The 16,955-nt window shown below is 47.0% G+C and overlaps 1 protein-coding gene across 2 annotated transcripts in view; it reads right to left on the bottom strand.

The window, feature by feature from the left end:
• Nucleotides 1-1,988: 1,988 nt before the first annotated feature.
• DUPD1 (dual specificity phosphatase and pro isomerase domain containing 1) overlaps nucleotides 1,989-16,955 on the bottom strand; it is a 32,192-nt gene continuing 17,225 nt past the window's right edge. For both annotated transcript variants that reach the window (XM_027530896.1, XM_027530897.1), the window contains exons 3-4: nucleotides 11,638-11,858; nucleotides 1,989-2,623 (exon numbers count right to left, since the gene is read on the bottom strand). In XM_027530896.1, coding sequence (XP_027386697.1) covers nucleotides 2,382-2,623; nucleotides 11,638-11,858 — 463 coding nt within the window. In that variant the 3' untranslated portion in view covers nucleotides 1,989-2,381. The remainder of the gene's footprint in view (nucleotides 2,624-11,637; nucleotides 11,859-16,955) is intronic.

Genomic DNA, 16,955 nt, shown 5'->3' on the forward strand with positions numbered 1-16,955 from the left:
GTTCAACACCCTCTTACTGGTTGCCTCACCTCCCTACAATCGATTCTCTATATTTCAGCCAGGGTGATTTTTTCTTTCCAAAGTGATCTTCTTAAAACATAGATCAAACCATTCCCCTGCTTAAAAACTGATTGTGGTTATTCTTCGCACTTGGAATAAAATACAGTGTCTCTACTGTTCTGTATCCATCTTCTGTCTCACCCACAAGCCCCAGCTTCACTGATGGGCAGTTACTGAAACACACTCCCACTGGGTAGAAACATACTTCTTTGCCACCTCGGTGCCACTTCACCTGTGCTGTTCCTCAGCCTAGAATGTTCCCTCCTCATTTGGAAAGTGCTGTCCTTGAAGTCTCATCTCACCCCATCTTCTCAGGTCTAAAGCGGGTTTTCCCCTGCCTCATCCCCACTGCATCTCTCCCTCAGTACCTGCTTCCCTCATCCCATGTCGTTACAGCCGACATTTCTGCACTGGCCTCCTAACCCAACTTTTAGCATGCGGTAGGTTCTCAAATACTTGTTGACCAAATGAATATATCATTTCTGAAGAACTTAAACGCTTTTGCAAAAACTTCTGTTCTTCCTTTCCTCTACCCCTGGCTCCTATCTTAAAGAGGCCAGGCTTTAACTTCAAAGTGATCTACTTCTGCTTTGCTCGACAGGACTCATAGCCCCACAAAGGTGGGAACATGTGGGAAGGTGGAGAGAAAACACCACAAGAACCCTCTGAGGGACACCAGCAGCCAATGGACCTATCCTTCCCACATACGGCTTCATAAATACTTCACGATGATGTATAAAAGTAACATCTCATTAAAATGGAAATATTTCTTTCTGGACCAGAAATGGTCAGACCTAGGAGATAAGAACTGAATGTAGAAGAGCTATTGTGATCTTGTAATGGGAAAGTTTAAGTAGGGGCCACTGGAATCGCTTTTGGTCCACATCTCTTTTCCAAGAGCCTGTGTATAGGGCTTCCCTCACCCAAATCTGAGTCATTATGAGGATCCACTATGGGCCAAGGTGACCCCAGAGCAGATCACGGGCAATCCCAGGGAGCCCTACGAGGGCTCACAAAAGCAGGGCAGCACCCCTAAAGTCACGGGGTGACCCTCGGGTGGCTTTACAAAGCTGCTGAGCTCCCAGTGGGTTCATTTTCCTGTTTTCCCCGTAGGCCATTATCATTTCAGGTTTTCTGTTCTTTGACTACTGGCATCAGCATCATTCTCTGGGTTCTGTCTGGTATCCAGTTTCTAGTTCTAGAAGACATCTCCCCCAGCTTTGTTCCTGCTGCTGCTTTCTCCTCAAGAATGGAATCGTGATCGTGGTGATTGGATTAGTGGGGCATGGGGGTGGGGAGCAGGCTCACAAGGCTGCCTGGTTCGAGCATTCCAGGGCAAACACAGTTGTGAATATTTTATACGGGGACTGAAAACAAGCTCGTGTTGCTTGGACTAGAATCAAAATGAAAGATTTCCAGTCCCCCAAAGTCTCTTTTCAAAATTATTGGTTTCCCTGGTGGCTCAGTCGATAAAAGAATCTGCCTGAAATGCAGGAGAACCAGGTTCGATCCCTGGGTCGGTAAGATCCCCTGGACAAGAGAATGGCAACCCACTCCAGCATTCTTGCCTGGAGAATTCCATGGACAGAGGAGCCTGGCGGGCTACAGTCCATGGGGTCACAAAGAGTCCGACACGACTGACAAACTTTCTGAACTGCCCTGGCTCCCTGAGGAAGGCGGGGAAGCCAAGAGGGGTCCTCTGTGCAGGGTCTCAGGACCCCCACTCCCCACCCCTCCCAGATAAATTGCTGTCTACAACTTGCAGAGAGCAGCGTCTCCGGATGGTGACCTGAGCATGTGGAGTCTATCGAAAAGAAGACGCAGCAGCGGCCGTTAGGGAAATCCCTGTCGCCCGCACGTCCCCACCCCAGGAGCAGACCGTTTAACACAGCTCTCCCAGGCACTTTTTCTGTGGTTAGAAAATAAAGTTATATTTTAAAATTATATTTTTAAGAATGTGACTTTCAGACAAAGCCAAATGTTTAATCACAGCACAATGTCAACAGATTTTTAAGTACTCTTCTCTGCTTCCATCTTACAAAAAAAAAAAAACAAGAACGGCGCCTGCGCGCTCACCTGTAACCAATTGTGACGGGAAGCCGGTCCGCGCCATTTTGCAGTGAAGCCAGGCGCCGGGCTCGTCCCGGAGCCCACTGTGAATGCCCCCCTGTTCACCAGCCCCCGGGAAGTTTAAGATTGTTTGGAAGGAGTCAAGCTTTGGTTTCATGTCCCTTCTCTGCGACAAAAGAAGTCATGGGGCAGAGCTGTTTCCAGCCTTCCCTCTCCGTTCCCAAACGTCCAGCTGGCCCCGCGAGGGGGCCCTACGGCTCCTGCTCACACTTCTCGGCGTCCTCACCCTGCTGGGCCTGTCGCCTCTGCTGCACCAGCTGCCTGTCCAGTTCCCGGAGCTGCTTCAGAAAGCCCCGGTTGGGTAGGACGCAGCGGTTCTTGGCCACTTGTTGGATGGCGTCCACCAGGGTCATGTTCCTGTGGATCATCAGGTAGGCCAGGACCAGAGTCGCCGACCGGCTGCGGCCCATGACGCAGTGAACCAGGATCTTATCTGAAATGGAGACGGGAGAAGAAAGACCCACATTGGAGAGGCAGGGTGGCCTGGAGGTTGGAGCGTACGTGTGGGGCTCAGGTGGAACCCGCTCAAATCCTGATCCCTCTCCCATATTGTAGGACCCTGGGCAACTTACTGAGTGTCTGGGAGCCCCAGCTTCCCCATTTGTAGAGTGGGAATACCATCAGTATCTTCATTAGTGTCCTTGTAAAGGCATTTGCTTAAAGCACTTGGTATACTGCTTGGCGCAAATCAAAGGCCCACAGATGTTATCGTTGCCTCGGTGAGGAGGAGGAGGGGTTGAAGTTGATGCTTCCTACCTGCCAAAGCGCCTCCAAGTGAAAGCTCCATCAGCGTGCAGAAGTAAAAATTTTATGATTTTTTTTTTTTTTAGTGCTCACTTGAAATTTCTTCATGTTTATAATATATTCATATTATTTATTTTCTTAGTGCTTATTTTGAATAGGGCAGCCAGTAGAGTTCAGATTTCAAAATGTATAATACGGTGCCCATTGAAAAGTCTCCCTCCCAACCCAGCTCCTCAGTTCCCCAAAGTGACATGTATTACCACTTCTTCTTATGGAGAAGTATCTGTGCCTATACATAGCAAAAACATACTTTTTTCTCGTCTTTCCTTGCCCAGAAGGTAGCCAATTTTACACACTTTTCCGTACCTTGCTTCTTCCATTTAACAGTGTGTCTTGGAGATCTTTGTATATCAGCCTCTGAAGAGTTCTCTCTTTGTTATTTTTTCTTGTGGCTGCACAGAGTTCCTCTGTATGGATGAACCATAATCCACTTTAAGCAGATGCACTCCATCCCTTCCATGACTGCAGGTGGATTGTGGAGAAAGTCAGGCTTTCTGCACCATTTGCAGTCCTGATGCACTTAACCTCAGTAAGGAGAAAGTTACCCACAGTCCTACGAGACAGAGGGCATGGTCTGCTTGCCATGGTATCTGTGAGCATCCACATGACCCAGTCTGCCTACAGAACCCTAGCCTATTCTCCTGCAGGCCTGGGTTCCAGACTCAGTTCTGCTCCTAACTACTTGGGTTTGGGGTTAGCCACTCAGCCTGTGGAGCCTCAGCTTCCTCAACTGTCAAAAGAGGCCACAACCTCAGGTCAGCTGTGAGCAAAATCAAGTCAGTAAAATTCACAAGATAAGATTTTTCAAAAATAATTTTACCGTGTCATGTAGTACAACCACAGGATGACTATTCTTACAGTCTAGATGATGAACTCGTCATCTAGATCAGTGGTTCTTTAAGCATGATTTAAGACCCTGGGGGTTCCTAGGATACTCTGCGGAGATCTATAGAGTTAACGCTATTTTCACAATAGTACTATAGTGATATTTGCCCCGTTCACTGCTTTGACTTTTGCAATGATGGTGCAAAGGCAGGGAGGAGGAATTGCTGGTCCCTTAGTGTGAATCACAGCAGAGGCACCGAACTAGACTAGTAATCGTTGTGTTCACCACCAGGCACTCGTGGGGGAAAAACAAGCCAACTTCCCTTAAGAATATCCTTGATGAAGCAGTAAAAATTAATTTTATCAAATTTCAGCCCTTGGTTACACTTCTTAATATTCTGTGTGATGAAATGGGATATACATATAAAGCACTTAGGCTGCAAACCAAAGTACAGTTGTTATCGCAAGGAAAAGCTTATGAGATTGAGTTGCAAGCTGAATTTTGCTAATTCAGCTTATGGTGTTTGATGAAATACCATTTTTACTTAAAAGAATGAATGACAGAAAAACTATGGTAATTCAAACTTGGGCGTTTGGCAGACTTTTTATCAGAAGTGAACGAAGTGAGCCTGTCACATCAAAAAAAAACAATTGACAGTATCTGTTGCCAGTGATAAAAAGCAAGCTTTCAAGCAAAAAGTAGAATTTGGGGAACACTTGTATCTACCACTGTGAGATTGACAGTTTCACAATACTCTTAGGATTTTTCTGTTAAGATCAGCAGTGATATTAACAAATGTGTCTTTAGACAATGTACAATGAAAAATGTCAACATTTCGAAGATCTGCCTAACTCAGTGAACAAGACTTTCTGTGGGACCAGTGAGAGATTACAGAATCATGATGGGTAAAAAAATTCATTCAGAGTTCAAGACAGACCAATGGATTCTCATGTAACAGAGTATGACATTTATAGATATGGTTTCAAATCCCAGATCACAACTCGCCTTTTAAGAAGCTATCATTTGTCAAGTTTTGGTGTAATATCAAAGAAGAAAATCCACAGTTTTCTGAAAAGGCTATTAAGGTATCCCTTCTTTCTCCAACTACATATCTCAGTGAGGCTGGGTTTTCTTCATATACTTCCATCAAGACACTGTATCACAACAGATTGTGTGCAGAAGCAGATGTAAGAACCCACTTGGATTCTCTCAAGTCTGACATCAAAAAGATCTGCAAAAATGTAAAATAATCCCACAAGTCTCCCTAACTTTATTTTGGAAAATGTAATTTTTTCATAAATTGTTTTATGCAGTTGGTTTACTTTATTATTTTTTAATGAATATTCTCAAAATTTTCAGTTTTTATTTCTAATAAAGATTGATAGATCTAACCTACATAAATGACAGCTCTTTGAGGCCTTCAGTAATTTTTAGGAGTGTGGAAGAGATCTGAGACTGTAAAATTTGAAAACTGGAGATCTAGAAGAATTTCCACTAGAAAAAAGCTCCCTTTGGTCACCATCAATGGCAACAGCTGGGCCTGATGAGAAGCCACCATGAGAAGCTGCGTTCCATCCTTCAGGCCTCCGTTTGGCAGTGCTCTAGAGTAGAGCCCACAGAGCGCATCAACATGCTTTATCTCATTTCATCCTTAATACAACCTTCAAGGTTTCATTATTCTCATCCCTGCTTTACAGATGGGGAAACAGCCTCAGGGAGGCAAAATGGCTGCCAGAGGTCACCCAGAAAGATGGTGCCACTGCTGGAAACAGTTCAAAGCAATTTGTTCTTGAGACCCTCCTGTGTGGTGGCTCCTTGCTACTGTGCCCTGGCGACAGAGAAAGCAATGCGATTAGCATCTCTGGCTGTCCCCTGCACGGCCATACCACCATCCCAGTGCAGTGGTGGCCCTCTCCTGCGGTTCTAGGATCTGTTTGCTGGGGCCAAGCTTAAGCTGTGTGACCCCAAAGTTGTTCCTAAGTCTCAGGCCCCAGGCCTGGAAGGATGACCAAGGAGAAAGATGTTCACAGATGTCACTGGGTTTGTGGAGCACCGTCAGGAGATACAAAGAGCTTGGCAAAGAACACTTCTGAGGGGACGCGGCTCTGTGTCCCTCTCATCCTCATGGAATACACACACTCACACACACAAAAGTGCTGATTCGGAAGGAGCCTCATAGAGAACTTAATTTTATCGTGATTCATTTCCAAGAGTGTGCACAAGCTAAGCAAGCAGGCCTCCAGTCCCGGTAGCTGAGCTGCAAGTGTGGCCGCCTTTTCCTTGTGCACCTTGGTTAGAAAGGCCAGAGGGCCAGAGCAGCGCTGGCTTCTTCAGCACTGGGTAGGGTTTGGGGGCGCTGGCCCTGCCCAGGGGCATGACTGTGCTTCTGGAGTGGAATGACTACCTCTGGCATTCTAATCCCCACAGACCGTTCCAGAGGCTGCCTGGCCTCTTGCCAGCTCTGCTGATAACTAAAGCATTTCTTCCTTTCCTGGCAAAAAGGGTAATTCTTTCTGTCATGACTAAAGACTTGAAACAGACGAAAGCTGTAGTTCATTAAGTCTTCAGGGAGCCTGAAGTCTGTTAAGTGGGAGGAGGGGAAGGGCCAAAGAGTTTGCTTTTACGATGGCAGTGCTAGTGCCGTCAGCCTCGTGAGCTTGGTGGGTCTCCTCGGGTAGAGGAGCTGTTCCCAGTGTCTCAGGGCACTGCTCCCTCTGTTCTGTGTCTCTTGCTAAGCAGCACCCTTGTGGGCCCAATGTTGGATGGTGAGAACCTGCTCTCGGGAGAGTTGGGGAAACGAGGGGAGGAAGGCTGCCTTTGGCCTTTTCACAGCATGGCCCACACCAGAGAAAGCCGGCGGCTCTCTGTGAGGTAGATGCCAGCCAGGGTTAGGACCCTGAGGGAAGGGATCATTGTCAGGGTTGGCATTTTCTAGATCGGTGATTTTCTACTTCTGTGTTACATCGCGTTGCCCCCTGGCATAAAATTCACAGCTAACGCGTACATGGGCTTAGCCCACCCCGGATCTTCCAAGCACTTTGCACATTTTAGTCAGTCCTCACAACAACCTGATGAGGTAGATAGAATCAGTGCCCCTGTTTTACAAAGGAGGCAGCTGAAGTGCACAGAAGTGCTGTGTCTTAGTCACACAGCTGGCAGGACCTGATTCAAGCCCAGGCCACTGCCACTAGAGACATTAAAGGCTATAAAGGGGCCTCACAGGTATGTGTATATCAGACAAGAGTTTTACAAAATAATTAGCACTTCTGCCACATGCCAGGCATGCTGATGGCTTCTGTTCTTTCCTAATCTTTTGAAATTTTCAGGAAATACTAGTCACAGCCTCTAAATTGATTTCTCAGTCCACTGATAGGCCACAATTTATGTTTGAGAAATGATTTCAATTAAGCATTCCTCCTTTGACCTTTTACGAAAAAGGTGAATTCCCACAGTTTTATGAGGAAAAGTCAAATCCAGAATCTCTCGTTGTTCAGTCACCTAGTCATGTCTGACTCATTGTGACCCCATGGATTGCAGCATGCCAGGCCTCCCTGCCCCTTAACATCTCCCAGAGTTTGCCCAAGTTCGTATTCATTGCATTGTTGATGCTGTTCAGCTGTCTCGTCTCTACTGTTTACCTAGTGGCACGTTTTCACTGGTGACAGAAGGTAGGCCTTGGTCACTCCAATCAGTCATACAGGCCAAGCCTGTTAATCACCAGCTCATCCCATCCCATTCCCTCGGTTTGAGGGGTATGCCCTTTGTCTCCCACTAACTACCTTGGAACCTGCAAAGGCAGAGTTCGTTCTCCTCCCAAAATGGTCTGCACCCATGGAAGTCCTCAGAAAAAGGATATGTGGCATGTTTTAGAACTGCCAGGCATCAGGCCTGTTCTTGCTGCAGTGGGTTAGGAGACTCTTAAACACCCTGAAAATCTTGGTCTGGTTAAAGTCAGAAGCACCAGAGAATCAGCCTCCTCCTCAAATGCAGACTTCATTTATTTATTCATACCTTCCTTATTCATAATAGATTTTAAGATGGCTTCAAAAGCAGCCTATGGACTGTTGGTTTAAGACAAAGAAAGGAGAGTGGTGACACTCAAATCTGATCTTTAGAACCTCGTGGTATCTGCCCTGGGATTTCTCAGAAGATTTCATTAAATGAAAACTACAGTAACTTAGCTCTGAGGATGCCATGCCAAGAGCAGAGAAGGCAGTCCCAATGGGGCTCCGGTGGCAGTATTTTGTCCTTCTTTTTCTGATGAAGCATGATAATTCAGTTCAGATCCTGCAATCAGCTGGAATGTCTCACCTTTCATGATATTTGGTGACTCCTTATACTGCAGTCACCAGATGCTGAAAATAGGGACGAAGGACTCTTCCGTGAGGCCTGAGTGACAGAAGGGATGCCCATTGGCCTCTGATTAACTCTGTGACCCTCACTGTGTCATGTGACTTCTCTGGGTCTCTGTTTCCCTAGCTCTCAGGGCAAGACACTGTTATCTCCCAAGATTTTTCAGGAGTGACTGATGTTGCTTGGTGAGTTATTTCAGCACGGTCAGATCAAGGTAGGGTAGACATGGGGTGGGCCCCGTGAGGCTGACTACAGACCACAAGTACAGCTCCGCAGCACCACGAGGGATGCTTTTCTGCTTTTCAAAAAGAGACTGACTGTGAGGGGCAGTGTGGGAAACTATGCAGCAAGCTGGAACTAGCCAAGGAAGAACAGGAAAGACGGAAAAAGACACGCCTTTCTTTGCCTTTTGGCCAGACTGTCCGTCAACACCTCTTACAGCAAGAGTATAATAAGAAACATACGAGTGCATCTGGCTCTAAATGCTACAGGAGCATCCTGTGGTTTTCCAGGGTGTGACAAGGCCCATCCAGGCAGCCTGCGCATGTGCCATACAAGCGAGCACATACTGTCTCCACTAATGGAGGCTCTGCTGATGCTAACTAGCATTTTATTTTGTTACTCTGACTACTCAGGGCACAGGTTACAAACTGACAGCCATTGGGTTTCTTTTGTTTGGTCTTTGCAGCATTTTAAGAAATTTTCAACGTGTTGCCAACACTTAAAATTTGAGCAATTTTATGTTAAAATCCAGGTTGGAAACTTTTCCTGTAAAGTCAGATCTACCACATCAGCACTGATTCTCACAAGATGATTGCTGGCTGGGACTGAGTAGCAGCTGTCCCCTGTGGAGGGAATACGGGGCTCTTGGCTTAACCATAAGAACCCCTCCCTGCACCCCATGGCCTCCGGCACAGCCAGCGTCATTCATTTATGGCATCTGCCTGGGTCCTGAAGGGTTGGTGTCTGAGCCCTCAGCTTGAGGAAGTCTTTAGATATGCAGATACAAAGGGCACAGAGAAAGGAATCAGCCCTCCCACCTGGTAACAGGGTCCTGTCCAGTCCTGCTCCCCACCCCCAGCCAGCTGGTGTAGGCTCACACTCCCTGCATGTCCTCTAACCTGTGGATATGCTTTTCTCTCTTGATGCTTTCTTGGCTAGCATGATGCTTTTGGCCGCACCGTCTGCCTGTCACAAGCCACAGCGATGCTCTGAGATCTGCCCAGGCATAAGCATATGACCCCACAGCCCATTCTTTCCTAATTCAGCCGTGAGTGGGGGCGGACTCTAAAATGGCATGTCAGGAACTGGGCAAGCTGTCCTATGCGTGTATTATGCCACCGAAGTTCAAAGTTGGAATGTCTTTTTTCCTTTTTTTTTTTTTAACCCCTTTGGGGATTGGAAACTTTATTATGATGATATGCACGTGCTGGTGTGGTTATGTGCTTCGCAGTGCGCAACCTTTCTTTATCAAACACATCTGAGAGCCTGCTGTGTGCCAGGTTCTAGGCTAAGTGCTTTTTGTGGGTTACTGCTGATCCTCATTATAACCTTTCAAGGTAAATATTTTCATCACCGGATGGAGAAACCAAGGCTTAGAAATCACATTGTTAGTAAGTTGTGCAGCATGAATTTGAAAGCAGCCCTGTCTTCTCCGAAGCCAGGCCCCTTCCATTAAGGGGATGGTTGAAGATATAGTAACGGCAAGTTGAGCACATTAAAGAGAATCGGAAGGATCGGGTGGTTGAATCTTTTTGTTTTTTAATGTCAAATATGTTTTCAGTTAACTTCAAATAGTGTAAGGCAAATTTCACCTTATGGTGATGAGTCAGAGTCCAGTTGCTTTTTGATCCTGCTTGGGACCCAGAATGTGCCTAACACAGAAAGATGATCCATAAATAGACTCATAAAAAGGATGACTTTGAAATGAGGCATCCCCCAAGACGAGCACTGCAGCTCCGTGTGTTGTTTTGTTGTTTCCCCTTCACTCTGACATTGCTTTCTGAACCAAAATAAAAAACAAGGTCTGAGACTCTCCAGCAGATGTGGCCTTGGCCCAGCTGCAAGTTGCAGCTTCTGCAGCAGGCTAGTTGGTCAGTCAGTGAGCCTCTTTATTGTAACTACTTGTGGCCAGAAAGACTTAGTAACTGTATATCCTGAATTATGTGATGACTCCATAATTCAGTGTGTGACACATGGGGCTGAAGCCAGAGCACAGGTCAAGGACTTGAAGCCCCTCTGACCTCTATGGAATGCCACTGAAATGCAACCTGCAGTCATCATGGAATATTATCTCACCCGGATACATACCTACACTGTGCCCTTCTCTCGAAAATAGCCTTGCAGCCTTTACCTGGATTAGGGCAGCTAAAACTGCATTTGGAGCACAAGGACTAGCACCGTGATTTTTAAAGATGGTTATTAATTAACCTTGAAAAACTTGGACATTATGAGCGTAAAACTCAGATTCTCATAGTTTGGCACTTACAAAGAATAAGTTGTCAGCTTTCTTTTTATTTTTTTCTTGAAAGCCTCATCCTTTAGTTTTAAAAATTGAAATACAGTTGATTTACAGTGTTGCATTCATTTCTGCTGTACAGCAAAGTGATTCAGTTATACATGTATATATAGTCTTTTTAAATATTCTTTTCCATTATGGTTTCTCATAGGATATTGAATATAGTTCGTTGTGCTATACAGTAGGGCCTGGTTGTTTATCCATTCTGTATATAAAAGCTTCCTTCTGCTAATCCCGACTTCCCACTCCATCCCTCCACCAAGCCCCTCCCCTCCCCCTTGGCAACCATCAGTCTGTTCTCTATGTCCAAGAGTTTGTTTTGTAGATAGGTTCATTTTTTGTCATATTTTAGATTCCACATGTAAGTGATATATGGTATTTGTCTTTCTGAGGTTGTCAGCTTTCCACAGGACAGTTCACTAGACTGAATATGACTGGGGTGAGAGGATGGGAGAGGCGGGTATGAGCTAGGCTCGAGAGCAGGAGAATTTGAAGTCTCTATACTTCCACTCAGATTAGCTTCCTAAGGTTTTTCTAGCATCGAGGCCCTTGGCTATTAGTCTGGTTTGGACCCAGGCACAGTTAGCATCTTGGCAGCACCCCAGCTTTGAGGGCTCCCAACCACCCCTGGCGTTCAAAGGATGGCTGCTGTGCCTTAGGGAAGAGACTCAGGCCTAAGACCTCTCCTCTGAGCCCTCCCGACTTCCCATTAGTGGCAACCGAGGCCGAACCCCAGCAACAACAGCACCGTTCAGTGAGGCTTAGAGACTCCAGGGAATCCGACATTTCCAGCTACCCTGGCAGGGCAGAATTTGAGAAGGGAGCTTACTTTAAGCGTTCTTATGCCTCTTCCCACCAGGGTGAGGGGCGGGGCCGTGGACTGGGGGCGGGGCCTCGAGGTGGCCGCGGGCGGGGGTGGGACCTCAGGCGGACAAAGGTCTCTTACTGTGATCATAGCGGAGGGCAGCGTCAATGAAAGCGGCAGCTGGGTAGAAGAAAACGCTGAGGTCAAAGCTGGGCAGGTCATCAGCCTCGACGCCATGGTACTCGATGGCCATGTCGCGGTAGTAGTCGGGCCCCGTGTCCACGTTCCAGCGGCCGTGGGCAGCGTTCAGCACGTGGGTGAAGCCTGCCTTCTGCAGCCCATAGCGGTCCAGCGCGGTTGTCCTAGGTGCGCGAGAGAGAGGCTTGTAGGCAGAGCCCTGGCCAAAATCTGGGGAAAACTCGAGCTCAGTCCGCGGGTTTTTGCCATCAATTGTAGCTTCTAAATAGGCCTGGCCACTGAAATGAAGGACTTCCCTTGTGTAAGCCCTGCTCTTGCTGACCCCCTGGCCGCTTTGCCTTTTTTATATTTCTGGTTCAGCAGTTTAGAGAAGTTGGAGAGTGGGCAACCTATTCATTTGTCCATTCACTCTTTCATTCACCAAATACGGAAGAACTTGGTGCTGGACACTCCAGGGGTGGCAGGAGTGGACCGTCAGCTGCCAGGTCTCCTCTGAGGCCATCAGATAACCAGTTCATTAGGCCAAGCTGAAGAAGTGCGAGGGAGAGGGCCACCTCCACAGAGTCTCAGGAGACCCCTTAAAGCAGCCCCTCCTCTGATCCCTTGGATATTTCTGGGGTTTGAAGGGTGAGGGTCAAATGAATGGTTGAGAATGGGTCATCGAGTGTGAGGATATGGCAAAATTCTTGATCATGATGTTCAGGAGATTGGTGAACACTATACGAACTCTTTGCTTTGATAAGTAAATCATTGCCTCATCGGGCGAAGCACTGTTCTGAGAGAGTTGTTTAAGCAGCCTGTTGGAACTGATTTTAGGAAGTTCCTGAAGCCAACAGTGAGATTATTTTCTCGTTTATAGCCTTATCTTTCTAGGCAAGATTTTTCAGGAACAAAGAGTAAAGTCTTGTTAAAGTAGGTGGCCTTGGAACATGGACAGAGGAAGCAGGAGTTATCATTCCTTGAAGGGCTAGGAAACACTTTATTGGAAAGAGGGTTTTGAGCCTGCCTTACTGTAGGTATCAACCAACACTTGGTGATGGAGGAGAAGAGGGAGGCAAGGACATGCCAAGCCAAAGAAATAGTACAACCTAAGGGATGGAGGCTGGAGATAATTAAAGCCGTTCAGGAAATGAATCTCCTGTGTGCCAAGCACTGTCCTGGGTACTGATGCTGCAGCAATGAGCAGGTAGTCAAGGTCCCTCTGGAAAGCAAATAAATGAATGGTCCATTTCAGATAGCAGTAAGCTGTGCAGAATCACTGTGGTCCTGCTTTAGGTAAGGTGGTCAGGGAAGGTCCCTGCCGGGAGATGGCATTGAAACTAAGACAACCAGGTGATAGGGGCCTGGGCAAGGGAAGAGGGGGAAGGAACGTGTTTTCTTCAGGCAGAGGCAACAGCAAGTGCCAAGAACAGAAGGGAGACTTGCGTGGCTGTAATCGCGAGGGTGGTAGTGGCACAAGAGGAAACCGAAAGCGGGGGCTGGGTCACGGTGGACCCTGGAGGTCATGGGGAGAGTCTGGATTTTATGCTCGGTATGGTAGGATGCCACATGCTACAGAGGCGTTTAAGGAAGGGGTGAGTGTTGTTTACTTTTTAAAGATCGGTGTGGCTGATGCATGGAGATGGATTGAAAGGAAGCAAAAAATAGAAGTGGGGATCTCTTTTGGAGGTGTCACAGTCATGTGGTCAAGGGAGGAAGGTGGTTGGACTGAGGCACAGCAGACTTGTTGATGGATTGGAAATAGGGGCAGGAAGGAAGGGACTGGTTTGGGCAGAGCATAAGATGTGAGAGGAGAGGAGAGAAAGGTCTGGAGAGGGAGTGTGGGATCTGACCATGGAGTGCTTACAAGTCAGAATGTGCCTTTGGGGGTTAAGAAGAGCTTTTTGCGTTTGAAAGAGGTTTTTCTGTTTGAGGCGGGTGGGTCCCATCTGAGATTTGAGATGACATCTCCCTCAACAGTGCAAAGTCCAGTTCTGCAGCTTAGGGAAGAGGTGACAAGGTCTGGAACCGTAACAATAAGAGACCAAAAAGTGGCAGTGTGCTCCAGCTGAGGGCTCATCTCAAGGCCATTGGTAAGAGGATCTGGACAGAAGTGAGCATATTGAATGCCAGCATGGACCAACACCCTGCACCTCCATGCAGCAGAAACACATGCCAAGGGCCCCGCATCTATCACTGGTTTCCTGGGGCTTTTTGTTGGTCTTGAGAGGAGCCACAGTGAGCTTTTAGAAACGTGCAAACAGCCCATGGGGACAGAGGCATAGGGAGGTGTGGGGTTCCACTGAGCCCCCCAGCTGGCTTTTGGGGCTGCCATGCTGACTATGAAACACATTATGCTTTCAATTTTTCCTCAGAAAAGTCTGTTTTTCATTTTTCTCCTCGCCCCAAAGTATGTATACAACAAACATTATGCTTTTGGGATGTAGATCTGTGCTCAATTAAAGCCTCCACTAATGCAGTCCATCTTGCCGAGTAGCAATCAACCTCACTTTGAGGTTGAGCTCAGTGGAAAAATTAAAATTAACTGTCCTTGACAGGAAGTTCCTACCCACCATAAAGACTGGTCTCTCTGGGTTCTGCAGCTGGGTTTCAACATAATCAAATGGCAGTTTGAATAAATAGCAATTTGCACTTTGCTCCTTTGGGGGTCAAGGATCAAGGTAGATATGCAACAAGACTTATTTCGTGACACATCCACATTCACCCCTCCCTCCCAGAGCTGGTTTTTGACTGTGTCTGAAAGAGAGAAGGGGGTTCATGGGGAGCATTAGACCTGGTGGGTATCCTGAGGCATGTTGCAGGTCTTTGGGCTCTGTGGCTCTCTGGGCCCAGAATGGGGGGTGGTGTCCTCTGAAGACTTCCCCCAGCTTGACTTACTCAGAGTCTAGGTGAGGGCTCAACGGCAGCAAGGGGATTTGCAGATACATAAAGTGACTCTTAGTAGACAGCAACTGTTTGGAGGCAGGTCCCCAGTTGGCCCAGACACCCAGCCCATCTGTCGCTGGGATGATTGGAGGGTGCCGCTTGCCACTGTGTTGTTTTATTTTCTTAACTTTCAGGGCCATCTACTCAGATATGTGGGAAAGACTAAGAAATGTGCCTCCGTTGAAGGAGAAAAGCTCAAAAAAAAAAAAAAAAACCCACCAGGGTTAAGAAATTACTCCTAGAATCTAGGTGATGCAGCAGCCTTAGTTGCTGGTTGTTTAAGAAAAGTCCTAGATGTTGGTAATCTGTTCATTTTAAAAGTGTCAGCTAACTGCAAAACTAGCACATGTTCTCTGTAGAACATGGAAGACAAATATGCTCCCCCCAACACAAAAACACATGTATTTCTACTCCTTAGAGATAAGGACTATTTGCCTTTTGAAATAAGGTCTTCCAGTTGTTTTTCCATGAATATATTTGTATATTCTATTTAATGGTTGGGGGTAATATGGTAATATTATGATAATGGTAATACCACACATACAGTTTAAAAACTTTGCATGGTGATAGACTGTAGACATCATATTATGTCAGCATACAGCCTGCAGTAGCTGCACACTATTCCCTCCCATAGATGAACCTCAGTTTTCCCTCAAGTCCTTAGCTTTGGAGGTTTGTGTTCTCTCTCTCTGGTCTGTCTCTCTGTCTCTATCCTGGAGAGAGAGTAGTGGTTATTATAATAAGTAACTATAAACAAACAACTTGCTGTATCTTTGAACACATCTCTGTGTCCTTGGGAGACAGTTTTTTTGAAGTGGAGTTGCTGGGTCACTGGGCATGAGTGTTTTGAACACAACTGATACTTGCTACTAAATTATCTTCTAGAAAGCATGTTCAAATTTACATTCTGATTTTTGCTCATTGCTAATTTCATAGACAAGAAAAGGTGTCTTGTTTTTGTTTATTTTAGTGATGCCATTGGACACGTTCTCTTACATTTGTTGGACTTGTACAGTTTTATTTATTTATTTTTTAAATTTTTTTAGCTATGCAGTGTGGGATCTTCGTTCCCCTATCAGGAAGCAAACCAGCACCCCCTTCATTGGAAGGGCAGTGTTTTAAGCACTGGGTCACCAGGGAGGTCCCCTGTACAGTTTCACTTTTGAAGAACATTGTTATATCCCTGTTTTTGACCCAGTTCTCTTTGGCACTTCTCCCTGCCTTGTGAACCTCTGGCCTCAAATGTGGATTCTGAATCTGGTTTGGAGGCTTAAGGAAGGGACTCTCTTCTCCTGAGGTCCAGTTTCCTCAGAGACCTTCCCTCCCTTTCTCCTTCCAGCCCCTCGCAGTTTCTCCAGGAAACTTGCTTTACCCAGCACCCCTTCCACCTTGAGGGGTGACAGGAACAGTCTCCTTGGACAGAGCTCCTGGCATCCAGCCTTTTCAGACCCCCAGGCCCTATGATTCCCGTCCTGCATACCTCAGCACCCGCCCAGAAGCCCATTTCCCACAGGTGTGTGTTCTCAGAAGGGAGGAGGGACATCACATGCATGTACACGTCTGCCCCAGCCACCCACCAGCTGCTCCCGTGTTGCCAGGATTCTGCCCCGGGCGTTGATGAGCGTCCACTGCTGATGGGGAGGTTCTCCACACCCTCACCTGTGAGGACCTGCCGACTCCCCACACCTACCTGTGGGTGCCTGTTCACCATGGCCCACATCCTGCCATTTTTTGATGCCTGTGACACACACTGGCTTCCCTGGTGGCTCAGTTGGTAAAGAATCTGCCTGCAATGTGGGAGACCTGGGTTCGATCCCTGGGTTGGGAAAATCCCCTGGAGGAGGTCACGGCAGCCCACTCCAGTATTCTTGCCTGGAGAATCTCCATGGACAGAGGAGCCCGGCGGGCTACAGTCCATGGGGTCGCAGAGAGTCAGACACGACTGAGCCACTAAGCACAGCACAGACACACTGGTGAGTGTGACACTGCTAGTTGTGGTGGCACGTCATTTTGAGAGCATGACCCTGATGGTGACCTTCTTCTCTGGAGTCTTGGCCACGCCTACTCCTCGCAGGTGAATTTTAAAACAGGCACAATTCTAGTTTTTGGTCTCCTTCAATTCATCTGATATGAAGGCAGAACTCACTAGCGGTCTGTCTTCTGGGTGTTCTGTTACTTGCCGATGATGAAGCTGTTGGGCTACGAGACCCTGCGGAAAGCACAGGGCACGCAGGTGTAGTTTGTAAGCTTAAACTGCGGCATGAACCAGAACAACGAACCTTTGGGACCCTCAGATTTCTTTATTTGTTAAAGAGGACCAATTACATTGGCAGTAC

This window comes from Bos indicus x Bos taurus, chromosome 28 (genome assembly GCF_003369695.1).
Source record: "Bos indicus x Bos taurus breed Angus x Brahman F1 hybrid chromosome 28, Bos_hybrid_MaternalHap_v2.0, whole genome shotgun sequence".
NCBI classification, from domain to species: Eukaryota; Metazoa; Chordata; class Mammalia; order Artiodactyla; family Bovidae; genus Bos; species Bos indicus x Bos taurus.